The sequence below is a fragment of the Notechis scutatus genome, chromosome 14 (genome assembly GCF_049901735.1).
Source record: "Notechis scutatus isolate UNSWTSFEM ecotype Mainland chromosome 14, rNotScu1.2, whole genome shotgun sequence".
NCBI classification, from domain to species: domain Eukaryota; kingdom Metazoa; phylum Chordata; class Lepidosauria; order Squamata; family Elapidae; genus Notechis; species Notechis scutatus.
The window spans coordinates 7,936,583-7,954,221 of record NC_142022.1 but is presented as its reverse complement, the minus strand read 5'-3'; the positions used below and the strand labels follow the sequence as shown (position 1 = coordinate 7,954,221).

The window sequence follows — 17,639 nt, the reverse complement described above, 5'->3', positions numbered from 1 at the left end:
AAGCCATTTCGCACCCCTTTATAAATAGAAATTTACTTTATACATTGAAATTTATTTTATAAATAGAAATTTACTCTATAAATGGAAATTTACTTTATAAATAGAAATTTTATAAATAAAAAATTATAAATAGAAATTTCCTTTATAAATAGAGGTTTCCTTTATAAGTAGAAATTTACTTTATATGTAGAAATTTACTTTATATGTAGAAATTTACTTTATAAGTAGAAATTTACTTTATATGTAGAAATTTACTTTATATGTAGAAATTTATAAATAGAAATTTACTTTATAAATAAAAAAATAGAAATAGAAATTTACCTTGGAAATAGAAATTTCCTTTATAAATAGAAATTTATAAGTAGAAATTTACTTTATAAGTAGAAATTTACTTCATGAATAGAAATTTACTTCAGAAATAGAAATTTACTGATATTAAGGCTGGTCCTTGATTTACAATCGTTCCTTTAATGACCATTTGAAGTTACAATGGCACTGGGGGGGGGGAAGCGACTTATGGCCGTTTTCCACACCTACGACTGTTGCAGCGTCCCCTTGCGGTCACATGATCCGAATCCGGACCCTTGGGAACTGGTTGCTGTTTATGACGGTCGCAGGGCCCCCCGTGGTCACGCGATGCCTCCTTTTGGGGACTTTCTGACGAGCCAGGTCAACGGGGAAGCCCGATTCCACTTCACCATCTGATCATTCACGTAACCCGCCGCAGGGATTCATTTAACAACCGGGGCGGAGGGGGGGGGCAAGGAAGGTCGTAAAGTGAGGCCAAAAGTCACCGTCTCACTTAGCAATGGAAATTTTGGGCACAGTTGGGGTTGTAAGTCAAGGACTAGCTGTATGGCATTTTCCTTGGTTTAGTAAAACCTGATGCTGAAATGACACTGACATTGATTCTCTCTCTCTCTCTCTCTCTTTCTCTATCTATCTATCTATCTATCTATCTATCTATCTATCTATCTATCTATCTATCTATCTATCTTTGGCTTGGTTCTTGTTTGAGCTTCCATCTTTCTCTCTCCCTTCCCACCACCTCCTTCTCCTCCTCCTCTTCTCTCTCTCTCCCCTTCCTCCCTCCTCCTTCTCTTCTTCTTTTCTCTCTCCCTCTCTTTCCCCCTCCTCTTTTTTTTCTCTCTCTGTTCCCTCCTCCTCTCCTCCTCCTCCTCCTCCTCCTCTTCCTCTTCTCCTCTTCCTCCTCCTCTTCTTCGTCTTCTCCTCCTCTTCTTTTCCTCCTCCTCCTCCTCCTCTTCTTCGTCTCCTCCTCTTCTTCTTCTCCTCTTCCTCCTCTCTTCTCCTCCTCCTCCTCCTCTTTCTTTCCTCCTCCTCCTCCTCCTCCTCTTCTTCGTCTCCTCTTCCTCCTTCTCCTCCTCTTCTTCTTTTCTCTCTCCCTCTCTTTCCCTCCTCCTCTTTTTTTCTCTCTCTCTCCTCCTCCTCCTCCTCCTCCTCCTCTTCCCTCCTCCTCCTCCTCCTCTTTCCTCCTCCTCCTCCTCCTCCTCCCTCTTCTTCATCTCCTCCTCTTCCTCTTCTCCTCTTCCTCCTCCTCTTCTCCTCCTCCTCCTCCTCCTCTTCTTTTCCTCCTCCTCCTCCTCCTCTTCTTTGTCTCCTCCTCTTCCTCCTCCTCCTCTTCTTCTTTTCTCTCTCCCTCTCTTTCCCCCTCCTCTTTTTCTTCTCTCTCTCTTCTCCTTTCTCCTCCTCCTCTCCTCCTCCTCCTCCTCCTCTTCTCCTCTTCCTCCTCCTCCTCTTCTTCCTTTCCTCCTCCTCCTCCTCCTCCTCCCCCCCCTCCCCCCTCTCTCTCCTCTCCTTCCCCCTCCCTTCCTTATTACCTGCCATGAATGACAAAGACATGCCTCAACCCGTCTGGGATGATGAAACTGTAGGGAGCCGATTGTCTCCGTTCCTGCAAGAAGCAGCTTGAACCTTCTCTCCCAGGTTTAAATGCCTGGGGTTTTTTTCCTCCTCCTCCTCCGGGTTGGAGTCACCGAGAATGCCCTTTTGTTGCCGTCCCAAGCAAGGTAGACTTGGCCCGGTTTGCGTTAATCCAGCGACACAATAGCTGGAGCGGAAAAGGATGAGCGTGATGAAGCCTCCCATTCACTGCGTTTCACCTATTGGGCCCAGGCCCAGAGACCGCGGCTCCTTAGGAGGGGGGTGACCTCCGTAAATACGTATTTGTAAGGGCTCGTCCTGTCGACGGGGGCGCCTGAGGTGCCAACTCTTCTTCGTCTGCTGTGTTGCTAGTCCTTGGGTCAAAAGTTGCAAAAAAGAACAATGCTGGGGTCGTTCTTGTACGTAGGATGTCTCTGATAATGTGGGGTGAAGAGGGAGAATGAAACACCTGCAAGGAAATCACCAAGGGAACATCAGGGACCCCACAGTCATAGTTGCCCTCCCTCCTCCTCCTCCTCCTCCTCCTCCTCCTCCTCCTCCTCCTCCTCCTCCTCCTCCTCCTCCTCCTCCTCCTCCTCCTCTCCACAAACCCCACTCCCTTCTAGCACGGATGATGTTGCCTAGTTGGGTCGTGAAATGTTTACAAGGAAACAAACAAGCACCCAGGACCCCACAGTTGTCGCCCTCCTCCTCCTCCTCCTCCTCCTCCTCCTCCTCCTCCTCCTCCTCCTCCTCCTCCTCCTCCTCCCCCCTTCTAGCCCTGATGACGTTACCTAGTTGGGTTATGAAATGCCTGCAAGAAAACCACCCAACTCACAGAGACCAAGGACCCCACAATCCTCCTCCTCCTCTTCTCCCTTCTAGCCCTGATGACGTTACCTAGTTGGGCCATGAAACGCCTGCAAGAAAACCACCCAACACACAGAGACCAAGGACCCACAATCCTCCTCCTCCTCTTCTCCCTTCTAGCCCTGATGAGGTTACCTAGTTGGGTTATGAAACGCCTGCAAGAAAACCACCCAACTCACAGAGACCAAGGACCCACAATCCTCCTCCTCCTCTTCTCCCTTCTAGCCCTGATGAGGTTACCTAGTTGGGCCACGAAATGCCTGCAAGAAAACCACCCAACTCACAGAGACCAAGGACCCCACAATCCTCCTCCTCCTCTTCTCCCTTCTAGCCCTGATGAGGTTACCTAGTTGGGCCACGAAATGCCTGCAAGAAAACCACCCAACTCACAGAGACCAAGGACCCCACAATCCTCCTCCTCCTCTTCTCCCTTCTAGCCCTGATGAGGTTACCTAGTTGGGCCACGAAAATGCCTGCAAGAAAACCACCCAACTCACAGAGACCAAGGACCCCACAATCCTCCTCCTCCTCTTCTCCCTTCTAGCCCTGATGAGGTTACCTAGTTGGGCCATGAAACGCCTGCAAGAAAACCACCCAACTCACAGAGACCAAGGACCCCACAATCCTCCTCCTCTTTTTCCCTTCTAGCCCTGATGAGGTTACCTAGTTGGGTTATGAAACACCTGCAAGAAAACCACCCAACTCAGAGACACCCCCCACACACACACTTCCATCCTGAGCTGCAAACATTCTCCTTTCTCGCTACCTAACATGACCCTAATAATATCTCTTATCTTCCCCAAGTAACTTACCTGACTGAAATCTGGCTTTACCAGAAATATATAACAGAGGTCCTTATCGGAAACGATTAGTCTATTGGAGAAACAAATCTGTATTCCATTCTATCTCTTCTGGTGAAACATTAACCCCTGAGTTTTTTCGTTTGGAGCAGAAGGTCCGTATTGATTTACGGGCAATTTTAAGTGTTGTTTTTTTCCTTCCCCTCGTGGCTTATTCCTATTTCGATCTGCTGGGAAAAACCTCTCTCTCTCTCTCTCTCTCTCTCTTTTTTTTTTTGGTTTGTTTTTGTTTGTTTTTTTAAAAACCTGAACGGTCGGCTGTTTGAATTAAATTCCTTGCCCTTCCCCACATGGAGCCAATTCAAATGGGATAATTGACCTGCTTCCAGTTGACTCCGCAGCCGCCTTATTTGCTCCCCTGGCGGAACAAGCCCAGGTGAGCGTCGAGATTCCTGGAGTCCTAAGTCATTTGGTGACTTGCCAGCCCAACCGTGCGTGCACGCCAGGTGTACAGTTTCGTCCAGAGCCTGCCCTACTTAGTCATAGGAAAATCTCTTTTTAAGAGGTTTGGCCTCCTCCGGTCTTGGAAATCGCGTCGGGTTTTTTCCCAAAGAAATATATATATATATATATATTTTTCCTCCTCCCACGGGGGGTCGTCTTCTCCGGATTGGATGTTCTAAAACGGCCCATGAAGGCGATGGGAAATTTGGGATTATGGCCTCCGCAGGTGGAAACAGGTACCGTCTTCCAATTGGTCTTTCTACCGTGGGTAAAAATGTATTTATTCTGAGGGTTGGAGGGTTGGAGGCCTCTAAAGTGCTTTCCAACTCTTGTTTTATTTTCTCTCTTTTCTGGCCACCTGCTCAGGTATCTCTTTTAAGGTTGGTAAATAAGAGAAAGAGAGAAACTTTTCTTTGGTGGCCATGTTTCCTTCCCCGTCTGGGCTTAACCTCTTCATTCGTTCAGCCCAGAGGTGAAGAATAGACTTTAAGGCGATGCTTCTCAGAACTCCGGTAAATTTAATTTTTTTTATTTATTTATAGGCTGCCTTTGTTATTTCTGGAACTAACTCAAGGCAGAGGACAGATTTAATGCTCCGGCTTCCTCCTGTTTCCCCCCCCCCCCAAAAAAAACCAACCCTGTGAGGTGGATTGGGCTGAGAGAATGTCGCTGGCCCAAAGTTGCCCACCTGGCTTTTGTGCTTAAGGCAGGACTAGAACTCAGCATCGCCTGGTGATTGACCCAAAGTCACCCAGCTAGCTTTCAATGCTTAAGACAGGACTATAATTCCCCTTCTCCCAGTTTCTTAGCCTGGCGCTTCAACCACTAGAGCAAGCTGTCCTAAATGATTTAAAATTGAGTAACGTTGGTTTTCCTTTGGGGAAGACACACAAACTCATTACCTACCACAGCAGGGACCTTTAAATTGGCTTAAAGATGGTAAAACATGTGCTAAAACTTCCCAAAATATTTCCATTTAAGGTGAAAATAGATGAAATGACCAGGGGTGATTTGTTGAAGGGGCCTCAAGTTCATTCCTTGATGAATAATCCTAAAGGATATATATATATAATATATACCTTATAATAAAGGTATTTCTCAAGTTGCGACCGTTCAGCGACTATTTGAAATTAGGAAGTTCCTAGGCTTGTAATAACCCTTGAAGTTTGGTAGTTTCTGATAGTGGTTTGGGGTGATGAAGAAAAAAAGGAAGAAGAAGAGGAAGCACTGCTTTAAAGTTTAAAGAGACGCCCTGTTTGCCCTCAGGGGAGGATCAGAGAAAGTGAGTTTGGATCTATAGATCCAGCCGACTGTGATTTGCAGTCGATTGTTAAGGAAGAAACTGTCTGTGCCCTGCAGAGAATTCCAAATTCTCGTATCAATAATGCTTGAAACCGTTTAGGGTGGATTTTGGGGTGCTCAGTTCCAGCATTTGGAGCAAGAGGGGTGGGATCTATGTCCCAAGTTAAATCAATGACGTGTTTTATTTTGTGGGGACCTTGGGTGCCCTTTGAGGTGAGTGGTTTTTCTGGCAGACGTTTCACGACCCAACTAGGTAACCTCTTCAGGGCTAGAAGGTAGTGGGGTTTGCTTGGGGGAGAGGAGGAGGAGGAGGAGGAAGAGAACTGTGGGGTCCTTGGTGGTCTCTGAGCTGTGTTGTTTTCTTGCAGACGTTTCACGACCCAACTAGGTAACCTCATCAGCGCTAAAAGGGAGTGGAGATTGTAGAGCGGAGGAGGAGGAAGAGGAGGGGGAAGGAAGAAGAAGGGGAAGAGGAGGAGTAATAGAAGGAGGAAGAGGACTGTGGGGTCCTTGGTGCTCTCTGAGCTTGGTGCTTTTCTTGCAGACCTTTCACGACCCAGCTAGGTAACCTCATCAATGCTGGAAGAAAAGGGGTGGCAGAGAGGAGGGGAGACCGTGGGGTCCTTGGTGCTTTCTGAGCTGAGGGATGTTTGGGTCACTGAAACATTCTCACAGACCTTTCGTTGACCCAAACACCTGGTTGTTTGCAGCTGGCCGGCATGCCGGTCGAGGTACTAAATGTTGAAAGATGCTTGGTTTTCCCACCGGACCGTTTGGAGCCCTAGACCTTGACTCAAAGCGATGCCAGCTGGGTTTCCCCCTGGTTCTGCTTCGGGAAACGAAGTTATTTCCAGCGGTGAGATCAGTAAATAAATTAAATTAATAAATTAAATAATAAATTTAAAAAAACACACAACACAGGTGGTTCACGAAAAATCGGACAGCAAAGAACCAAAACAAACGACTGACAATAAATAAAAACCTAAATAAAACATTTAGGTTTTATTTATTGTCAGTCGTTTGTTTTGGTTCTTTGCTGTCCGATTTTTCGTGAACCACCTGTGTTGTGTGTGTGTGTGTGTTTTTTTTTTAATTTATTTGCACTCCATACCATTGGCTGGCAGAATCCACACCCAGTGGGGTTTTTTTTCCCCATGTTGCTAAAGTCCTCCTGACTGTAGATTATTCCAACTATCAAGAACAAATAAACCGACTTGGCAGTATTATTAGTATTCGTGGGAAGTCCAACCTGCTGCCAGCGATGGTCCTTAAACCTCTTCCTCAACCAAGTCCAGGTCCAGAGAGCCAGTTTGTCGAATTAATCCACTTATATTCCTTCCTAGTAAAACACTCCAGGTGTGTTGCATATGTTTTGCCAGTCAGGCTGGGCCATTACCTGACTGGCCCGATGCCATCCGCTGGCCAGACGGGAAAGCGGATGCATCGTGTTTCTTCCAGCACGTTGCACTCCAGATTCTTCCCTCTCCTTCCAACAACGGCTGGTGTCATTGAATCATAGAATAACAGAATTGGAAGGGACCCTGGAGGTCATTTAATCCAACCCTCTACTTGAGCAGGAGAGTCTATTCCAAATATTAGCCTCTACCTAAGGATCGAACTCAACAGCCTCCTGATGGTGGGGCTCCGGAGCTGTGTCTTCTATCTACACCCTGCAGGCGGTCCTCGAGTTGCGACCACAAATGGAACCCCCAAATGTATGTTGCCGAGTGGGCGATGTGTTCGGGGAAGTTTTGTGGCTTTTTGGCTTGCCCCATTTGTCACAGGGATCACCGCCGTTGTTAAGTAACATTTCCGTCGCCGGCAAAAATTTTCATCGCCGGCAAGAAAACTCATACAGAACGGGGCAAAACTCACTTCACCAATGTCTCACTTAACAACAAAATGTTTGGGGCTCAATTTGTGGTCATATGTCGAGGCCTCCCCGTGCTGAGTTGCCGCAAAAATATTTTATTTTATTACCAGCAGAAATATTTGAGACACGTTGCTGTAAGGGAGACGGAAGTGGTGGCCAGTTCTTACTCTGTTGGTTCATAACCATGCAAATATTATTATTTTCATCATCATCATTATTATTGTTGTTGAAATAAATAAACAGAAGTATCTTAAGTATGCAAGCTGCTCTTTATAACTCAGTGCAAAATGTAATCTCCTTTCCTCTTCATTCATTCGTAGCTTCAAAGTTATTTCTTCTGCCTTCCTCAGAATAAATAACTTTGGATGAGATATTGTGCTTCGAATAAAAAGCCCAGCTGTTAAAATGGCTCCCTTTTAAAATAAAAATAAAAACAATTGCTCCGCTGCGCTCCAGCAAAAAGGACAAAGGAAAAAAAGAGCATTTGGAAGTTAAAAAAGATAATTGGAGTGCAATTAAAGTGGAGGAGGGGAAAAACTCCAGTCTTTCCAACCAAGATTTTCCTTCATTGCTTTTCACTGCACACTTCAAAGCTGCACAGAAGGGGAACATCCTTTCTCCAGTCTATTTGTGTCTTTGTGTGTGTGTGTAGCATTACAGCGAATCTCAGAATTTAAGAATAAATTAAGACAATTTAAGAAAAAATGCTATCTTCAATCATAGAATAATAGAATATCTTCCAGCCTCTGTTAGCTCAGCTGCCCTTTGAAACAGAGGTGGGAGGTCTTTTCGCCAGTCTGTTTGTGTGTTTGTGTATCTGTCTGTGTGTGTGTGTGTAACATTAAAGTGAATCTCAGAACGACAGAACTTCTTCATAAATAGAATAGCAGAATATCTTCAAGCTTCTATTAGTTCAGCTGCCAAATGGCACAGAAGGGGAACATCCTTTCTCCAGTTTGTTTGTGTCTTTGTGTGTGTGTGTGTGTGATTAAAGCAAATGTCAATGCTTTTTTTTTGCAGGTGGCATTTCTGGAAATCGATGCAGGGAGTCCAGTTTTGTGTTTTGCAGAGAAAAATTAGAGGGTGGCAAATCCAAGCTTGTGGTGGTGTTGTTGGTTGTGTGTGTGTGTGTGTGTGTGTGTGTGTGTGAAGAAGCTGAACAAGCTTTCCTGTTACATCAGAGGCGTTATCCTTTTCTGGCATTAGAACTGGAGAGGTGGGAAACGGACAGTTTTGGCTTTCCTGAATTCTTTAATTCGATTTTAATTCGAAAACCACACTTGACTTGCTTTTTTTAGAATCTGGATTTTAGGCAACTCGCGTTTGTGAGTCTTTGCGAAGAGTGCTGTTTATTGCAGACCGCAGGGAGGGTTAAAAACCAGCGTCCCAACTTGCAAATTTCAACCTTGTTTTTAATTTTGTTTTTAAGTGTGCTTTCTGCCAGGTCTTTTATATTGTTTTTTTTTTATTTTTAATCTTGTTTGCAAGCCACCCAAAGGCACCTAAGGTGAGATGGGCAGTGTAGAAATTCGATAAGTAAACCAATCCGCCCCGGGTGGTAGTTAATCTGTGGCTTAAAACAAAAGATTCCTAAAAAGTTTGTCTGAAGTCAGTTTTTGTGGCATTAGGCAACCCACGCAAAGAACTCTTTGCAATTTGTGCTCATCGTTTAAGAAGTGCCTTTTTTTTTTTTAATCCTAAAATTGTGGTTTGTGCAGAGTGAAAAAGGAAGCAAGCGAAAGTATCTCACAAATCGCTGTGAGATGATTTGAGAGGCACGAAATGTAGCAGAGACAGACGGCGTATGAGTCTAATAAATAAATAGATAAACAAGGATAAGGGTTTAGAACTGGTCAGTATTCTACATACTCGGTGTGGCTCTTAGCCAAGTTTTGTGCCAACCCCAGGATGTGCAATGCAATCAAGATAGAACATGCAAGAAGTCGCACCGTTCACTTCTCTCTCTCTTTTTTTTAGACACTTCCTGCATTTCGCTTTTTAAATAATCCTCCCCGTTTCCTGGGTGCTGTTTTTTTGTGTCATCATTCTATTTCTTGTTGAAACGCTCTTGAGAATTAGGGCTCAGATTCTCTTCCTAGGTAACCGAACCTATTTCTCTCTCTCTCTCTCTCTCTCAGAGAATGAAACCTGATCAGAAACAACCTGGTTTGATTTGGTATCTTAAGGTGCCACAAAAGGAAAAACGCCAGTGAATTCTCAGCGTGGCTGTGCTAATGGCCCTATATGTTCAAGAAAGAAAGAGAGATAGAGAGAGAGTGTGTGTGAGAGAGAGAGAGAGAAAGGAAGGAAGGAAGGAAGAAGAAAGAAAGAAAGAAAGAAAGAAAGAAAGAAAGAAAGAAAGAAAGAAAGAAAGAAAGAAAGAAAGAAAGTGTGTGTGTGTGTGTGTGTGTGAGAGAGAGAGAGAGAGAGAGAGAGGAAGGAAGGAAGGAAGGAAGGAAGAAAGGAAAGGAAAGGAAGGAAGGAAGAAAGAAAGAAAAAAGAAAGAAAGAAAGAAAGAAAGAGAAAGAAAGAAAGAAAGAGGGAGGAAGAGGAAGATAGAGAAGGAAGGGAGGGGAGGAAGGTGGATACGGAAGGAAGGAAAAATAGGAAGGGAGGAATTTGGTAGAAGAAAACAGGAATGAGGGAGGAATTAGGGAGAAGAAAATTGAAAGAAGGAAAAGGAAGGAAGGCTGGGAAGACGGAAGGAAGAAAAGAAAAGAAAATAGGAAAGGAAGGAAGGAAACTAGAGAAAGAAGACAGGAAAGAAGAAGGAAAGAGAGAAGGAGGGAAGGCTGGAAAGAAGGGAGGAAAGGAAGGAAGGAGGATACAGAAGGAAGGAAAGAAGCTAGCTTTTTTTAGGTAGAAATAGCAGGACTCTTTGAAGCTGAATTCTGAAGTGCTCAGATAAAAGTATAGCTGTTGGCATAATCATATTTGTTTCTCTCCAGAGGCTTATTGATTGTTTCCCGATTCTTATCAACAATCAAAACTGTCCATTTTTCCCCTTTGAAGATTTTCAGCCAAAGGGGAGGGGAAAAAAAAGTTGCTTTTGTTAAACCAGCTGGCTAACTCCAGCCGCTTCCAATTGCTCATTTTTCCATCTGTATCCCAAAGCAGCCAAATGAAGATACCTTCTGCTAAAAAAAAGAAAGAAAGAAAGAAAAAAGAAAAATCATAAATTCCCCAGGCAGGGCCAGCTCCAGAATAAAATATGGTACATTGTTTTAAACAGAGTCGCTGCTGAGTGGTTCCATAACCCTCCGCCTCGGTACAATAAACAAACCTAAAATACAAAAAGGACTTTTTGGTAAGTCAAAGGGCAGCCAGAACTGAACTTCTGCGGGTTTATATTGGGCTTTTCTGCATGGCTGATACTATTTTTAAAACCTCGGTTTGTTAGGGAATAGTCTTTATTTTGGGCAAGGAATGGACTTTTTTTTTTAAGAGCGTGTCAAAGAATTGGTTTTATATCCGGTGTCAAATAAATGAACAACAAAGCATTTATCATCGGGAGTGGTCTACCAAAAAGCCCCTTTTAATGGAGCTCCTTAAGCATCTTGGAAGCCAAGAAGTCTTTTGCATCCAGGTCTCCGTTTGATTGAATGGAGCTTTTCTCTGCCTGCCTGTTGAATTTATTAAGCTTGTCTGAATTTAGCCTGAATTGGGGTTGGATTGGAAGACCTCCAAGGTTCCCTCTTCCAACTCGGTTATTCTGTTATTATCTTGTAGAATTGAGCCTGTCTGAATTTATCTTGTCTGAATTTAGCCTGAGCAGATCTGACAAGATCTCCCAAGTCCCTTGGTTATTCTGTTATTATGGAATTGACCTTTTGGAATTTAGCTCGCCTGCCTCTCTGTTGCCTTCATACGCCAAGTATGCTGATTCTAACTTCCTAGGCTGAGTAGACCATGGCAGCTGGCTTGGGAATTCTGGGAGTTGAAGTCCACCAGTCTTAAAGTTGCTGAGGTTGAGAGTCACTGCTCTAGGCCAGGGATCTTCAAACTTGACAGCTTTAAGACTGGTGGACTTCAGCTCCCAGAATTCCTTCTCCTCCAGTCATGTTAGCTCAGGAAGAGAGAGAGAGAGAGAGATGATAAAGTTTGAAGACCCTTGTGATAGATGATAGATGATAGTTTGATAGATAGGTCAATAGGTAGGTAGGTACAGAGAGAGAGAGAGAGAGAGAGAGAGAGATAAAGTTTGAAGACCCTTGTGATAGATGATAGATAGATGATAGATTGATAGATAGGTCAATAGGTAGGTAGGTACAGAGAGAGAGAGAAAGAGAGAGAGAGAGAGATGATAAAGTTTGAAGACCCTTGTGATAGATGATAGATGATAGATAGATGATAGATTGATAGATAGGTCAATAGGTAGGTAGGTACAGAGAGAGAGAGAAAGGAGAGAGAGAGAGAGATGATAAAGTTTGAAGACCCTTGTGATAGATGATAGATGATAGTTTGATAGATAGGTCAATAGGTAGGTAGGTACAGAGAGAGAGAGAGAGAGAGATGATAAAGTTTGAAGACCCTTGTGATAGATGATAGATAGATGATAGATAGATAGATAGATAGATAGGTAGGTAGGTACAGAGAGAGAGAGAGAGAGAGAGAGAGATGATAAAGTTTGAAGACCCTTGTGATAGATGATATGTGATAGATAGATGATAGATTGATAGATAGGTCAATAGGTAGGTAGAGAGAGAGAGAGAGAGATGATAAATAGATAGTGATAGTTTGAAGACCAGGGGTCTTCAAACTTGACAGCTTTAAGACTTGTGGACTTCAACTCCCAGAATTCCTCCTCCAGTCATGTTCAGGAATTCTGGGAGTTGAAGACCACAAGTCTTAAACTTGCCAAGTTTGAAGACCCTTGACCTAGGCAAATATCTTACAGAGCATTTTTCTTTCTGTTGTACATCAGGATCAAGATTTTTCTACCTGGATTTTTGATGGATTCCCCCTCCCCCTTTTCTCTCTCTGTATAGGCTGTTTAGTCTGACTTTGAAGAAACTCATCATGCTAAAAGAGATGGATAAGGATCTCAGCTCGGTGGTGATTGCGGTCAAGCTGCAGGTATGTCATATAGTGAGGAATGAGGACATAGCAACTACTTATTGGTCTTAAGAGTCACAGAAGTTACTCACTCTGCATTGCTTAAGACTAATCTGGTCCAAAGAGGAAAATAGCCGTCGCTCTTAGACTTACATACTGCTCCATTGTGCTTTGCAGCCCTCGCTAAGCAGTTTATAGAGTCAGCATATTGTCCCCAACAATCTGGCTCCTCATTTTACCGACCTTGGAAGGACAGAAGTTTGAGTCAACCTTGAGCCGGCCAGGATCAAACTCCTGGCAGTCGGTAGAGTTAACCTGCAACCCTGCACTCTAAGCACTGGGAAGGGAGGGAGGGAGGGAAGGAAGGAAGGAAGGAAGGAAGGAAGGAAGGAAGGAAGGAAGGAAGGAAGGAAGGAAGGAAGGAAGGAAGGAAGGAAGGAAAAAAAAATAGCAATAGCACTTAGACTTATATATATATATATATAACCTCTTGACAAGCAAAGTCAATGCAGAAGCCAGATTCGCATAACAGCCGCGTTCCTAACTTATCAACTCCGGTGATTCCTTTCAACAAACGTGGCAAGAAAAGTCCGTAAAAGGGGGCAAAAACTCACTTCACAAATGTCTCACTTAACGACAGAAATTTGGGGCTCAGTCGTGGTCATACACCCATGCCTCTCAACCATCCCACTGGGTTAGAGAGCAAAGGGGGGGAAAATCTGGGGGGGCAAGAATATTTAACTTTACCGAAGATTCGATACGGCTACGGATGTAGAAAAATCACTTGCACTATCTTTTTTTGTTGTTGTTTTTTGAGAACGGTCTGTCTGTCTCGGGCTTCCCGTTGGCACCTTTTGTGTTCCAAATTTCCCTTACCCAAAAAAACCTCCCTTACCTTCCAGCGCTTTCCCTTCCTCCCTCCCGCCTGCCCTTCCCGTTGCCGTTGCGGTCGTGTGGTTGCACAGGGAGGCAGCGCTAAGCGAGTCAACCGCGACCTTGCCTGTCACCTGCCCTTTGGGGGGGCTCCGATCCCGCCTCGGCTTACAAACTGACCCCTGCCTCTTGCAGGGTTCCAAGCGGATCCTGAGGTCCAACGAGATCGTGCTGCCCGTCAGCGGCCTCGTGGAAACAGAACTGCAGCTGACGTTCTCGCTACAGGTAAGCGCTCTCTCTCGCATGGAATTCCAGCTCTTCGCCAAACATCGGGACTTTTAAAAAAAATACACACACCGACAAAGAAGAACATTTGTAGCTCAGGGTTGCAGCGAGAGGTCCTTGGTGCTCTCTGAGCTGGGTGGTTTCCTTGCAGACGTTTCATGACCCAACTAGGTAATACCATCAGTGCTAGAAGGGAGGGGAGTTTGTGAGAAGGAAGGAAAGGAAAGGAAAGGAAAGGAAAGGAAAGGAAAGAAAGGAAAGGAAAGGAAAGGAAAGGAAAGGAAAGGAAAGGAAAGAGGGGAGGGGGAGGACTGTGGGGTCCTTGGTGCTCTCTGAGCTGGGTGGTTTCCTTGCAGACGTTTCATGACCCAACTAGGTAACATCATCAGTGCTGGAAGGGGCATTTGTAGCAAACTCCACTCCCTCTGTGTGTGTGTGTGTGTGTGTGTGTGTGTGTGTGTGTGTGTGTATAGCATGTGTATATGTGTGTTATGTATGGGTATAGGTAGATATATACTTTTTTTTGAGAGCAGTCAACAGAATTTCATTTTTAATGCGTACCAGTGTGCTCACAGTAAAAAATGAGAACTTTTCTCTTCTCTTCTCTTCTCTTCTCTTCCCTTCTCTTCTCTTCTCTTCTCTTCTCTTCTCTTCTCTTCTCCCTTCTGGTTTCTTCCCTCTTTTCTCTCTTTTGGTCTTCCCTTCTCTCTTCTCATTTCTTCCCTCTTTCTTCTCCTCTTCTCTCTTGGTCTCTTCCCTCTTTTCCCCTCTCTCCTTCCCTCCTCTCCTCCCTTATTCATCTTTCCTTCCCCCTGCCTTTCTCTCCGCAGTACCCTCACTTCCTGAAGCGCGACGCCAACAAACTGCAGATCATGTTGCAGAGAAGGAAGCGGTACAAAAACCGGACTTTCCTGGGTTACAAAACGTTGGCTGTGGGCTTGATCAACATGGCCGAGGTAGGTCAGGCAGTTGGGGAGGTCCAGACGGCAAATGACCCCCTCTGGCTCTTTTGCTCGTGGACTTTAAGCTTTCGGAGACACACACACACACACACACACACACCGCAATTTGGCGCTCCGTTTGTCGTTGGCAGGTGATGCAGCACCCAAGCGAGGGGGCCCTGGTGTTGGGACTCCACAGCAGCGCGAAAGACGTCTCCGTTCCCGTGGCCGAAATCAAAATCTACTCCCTGTCCAGCCAGCCCATCGACCACGAAGGACTCAAGTCCAAATTATCAGGTGCGGGGAAGTCCTCGCCCTTAACGGCCATGCATTTAGCGTCCGTTCAGAACAGCGCCGGAAAGTCGGGTCTTACCACCAGTCCTCACACTTAACGACCATCACAGGCTCCCTGTGAGTGCGGGAATCAAAATTCAGGGGCTTGAATGCAGCAGTGTATTTACAAAGGTGTCTTGTGTGTGTGTGTTTGTCTCACGATCACCCTTCGCAACTGTCCTAGAATAGAGTAGAGTAGAGTAGGAATAGAGTAGGAGTAGAGTAGGAGTAGAATAGAAATAGAGTAGAGCAGAGCAGAATAGAATGAGAAAATAGAATAGAATAGAAATGAGAAGAGAAGAGAAGAGAAGAGAAGGTAAAGAATAGAATAGATAGAAGAGAAATAAAAAGAAGGGAGAAAGAGGAGAAAGGAAGAGAAGGAATAGAACAGGAATAGAATAGAAATAAGAAGAGAAGGAATAGAATAGGATTCAGAATAGAATAGAATCGAATAGAAATGAGAAGAGAAAGAAGAGAAGAGAAGAGAAGGTAAAGAATAGAATAGATCGAAGAGAAATAAAAAGGGAGAAAAAGAAGGAAGAAAGGAATAGAATAGGAATAGATCAAGAGAAGGAATAGAATAGAAATAAGAAGAGAAGGAATAGAATAGGAATTAGAATCAGAGAAATGAGAAGAGAGAGAAGAGAAGGTAAAGAATAGAATAGATAGAAGAGAAATGAGAAGAAAAGGAAGAGGAGAAATGGAATAGAATGACATGGCATAGAACAGAATAGAATAGAATAAGAAGAGAAGAAATAGAATAGAATTCAGAATAGAATAGAGGAAATGAAAGGAAGAGGAATAATGGAATAGAATAGATGGCATAGAAAGAATAGAATAGAATAGAATAGAATAGAATAGAATTCTTTTATTGGCCAAGTGTGATTGGACACACAAGGAACTTGTCTTTGGTGCAAGGAATTATTTGTTTAGCAGAGTGATGGTGTTCAGGCAAAAACTCCCCTTGTGTCTAGTTGTTCTGGTGTGCAGGGCTCTATAGCGTCGTTTTGAGTTTATGTCCGGGATGTGAGGGGTCTGTAGATATTTTCACAGCCCTCTTTTTGACTCAGGGTGCAGGATACGGGTCCTCCATGGAAGGCAGATTAGTAGCCATGGTATTTTCTGCAGTCCTAATTCTCCTCTGGAGTCTGTGTCTGTCCTTTTGGGTTGCAGAACCAAACCAGACAGTTATAGAGGTGCAGATGACAGACTGAATAATTCCTCTGTAGAACTGGATCAGCAGCTCCTTGGGCAGTTTGAGTTTCCTGAGTTGGCGCAGGAAGAACCTTCTTTGTTGGGCTTTTTTGATGACGCTTTTGATGTTAGGTGTCCATTTTAGGTCTTGTGATACGAGAGCTGGGTTTCTGAACAACGGGTGGAAACGGGATTCCTTTAGCGACCGTGGGGGATTGACTTCCAACAGCCGCCGCGGTTTGCTTAACAGCCCGGGCCAAAAGAGATGGCAAAATCCAGGAAATGAGAGGGCACGAAAGCTTTGGTTGATAATCCGGCTTGCTTCCTAGATCGATCCCCTGACATCGATAACTACTCCGAGGAGGAAGAGGAGAGCTTCTCGTCCGAGCAAGAAGGAAGCGACGACCCCTTGCACGGGCAGGTAAGTCCAGCATCCACCTTGCCGGGATGGACACTTCACCAAGGAGAGAAACCACCTGGAACGAAGGGGACAGTTTCTGACAAGTGAGAAGGATGAACCTGTGGAACGGCTTGCCACTAGAAGTTGCGGGTGCTTCCAACGCTGGAGGTTTTTTTCAAGAAGAGATTAGGCAGCCCTTTGTCCAGAAGGACGTAGAGCAGTGGGGGCTAACCTTTGGGGCTCCTGTGCCAAAAATTGTGTGCGCGCTTGCAATGCTCGCATTCATGTGCCAGCACCCAGAAGGCAATGTGCCCCCCCACTCGCCCCCTATGCATGCGCACATAATCCCCACCCACCCCTTACCTGCACTGTGCCTCACAGCAGATTTTCAGGCCTTTTCAGCCTCCCAGAGGCCAGGAGGCTCCGGGCTTTGAGGCCGAAAACTAGCTGCTTCGTTCCGGGATTTCGGGAAAACAGGAAGTGACGAGGGCTCCCTGCAGAAGCCTGCAGAAGCCTTCCTCAAGCTTTGGGAGGCTCAAAACAGTGAAAAGCAGCTGTGAGGCACACGGATGCCCAGTGAGGTAAGTTTGCCTGCAGCTTGCGTGCTGGCACAAATGGTTCTGCGTGCCACCTGCGTGCCACAAAACCTCTGGGAAGGCAGGCGGCTTGAGTTCTGCAACGGCTTCTCCGTTTTCCTCTCGGCAGGATTTGTTCTACGAAGACGATGACCTTAGGAAGGTGAAAAAACCCAGAAGGAAACTGACCTCCACGTCAGCCATCACTCGGGTGAGTCGCGTTGGACGTGGTAGCTGGAGCCCTTAGCCTGGTAACACCGCTTCACAGGACCTTCTGCGCCCCCTCTAAGCGGTTTACAGGGTCCGCGTATTTGGCCCCAACAATCGGAGGTGCTCCTTTTACCGACCTCGGAAGGACAGAAGGCTGAGTCCACCTTGAGCCGGTCAGGATCGAACTACTGACAGTTGGTAGAGCCTGCAAATACTGCATTATAACCTTCCTGGGAAGGAAGGAATAGAGGGCAAGGAAGGGAAGGAAGGGAAGGAAGGAAAGAATAGAGAGGGAAGGGAAGAAGGAATAGAGGGGGAGGGAGGGAAGGAAGGGAAGGAAGGAAAGAATAGAGAGGGAAGGGAAGAAGGAATAGAGGGGAGGGAGGGAAGGAAGGGAAGGAAGGAAAGAATAGAGGGAAGGGAAGAAGGAATAGAGGGGGAGGGAGGGAAGGAAGGAATAGAGAGGGAAGGAAGGAATAGAGGGCGAGGAAGGGAAGGAAGGAAAGAATAGAGAGGGAAGGGAAGAAGGAATAGAGGGGAGGG

General features: G+C 45.2%; 1 protein-coding gene across 5 annotated transcripts in view; it reads left to right on the top strand.

Moving 5' to 3' along the window:
* Positions 1-17,639, top strand: part of PACS1 (phosphofurin acidic cluster sorting protein 1) — a 52,486-nt gene that overhangs the window by 12,116 nt on the left and 22,731 nt on the right. For all 5 annotated transcript variants that reach the window (XM_087943498.1, XM_087943496.1, XM_087943499.1 and 2 more), the window contains exons 2-7: positions 12,219-12,306; positions 13,354-13,443; positions 14,274-14,399; positions 14,537-14,681; positions 16,241-16,332; positions 17,017-17,097. In XM_087943498.1, the coding sequence (XP_087799624.1) occupies positions 12,219-12,306; positions 13,354-13,443; positions 14,274-14,399; positions 14,537-14,681; positions 16,241-16,332; positions 17,017-17,097 (622 nt within the window). The remainder of the gene's footprint in view (positions 1-12,218; positions 12,307-13,353; positions 13,444-14,273; positions 14,400-14,536; positions 14,682-16,240; positions 16,333-17,016; positions 17,098-17,639) is intronic.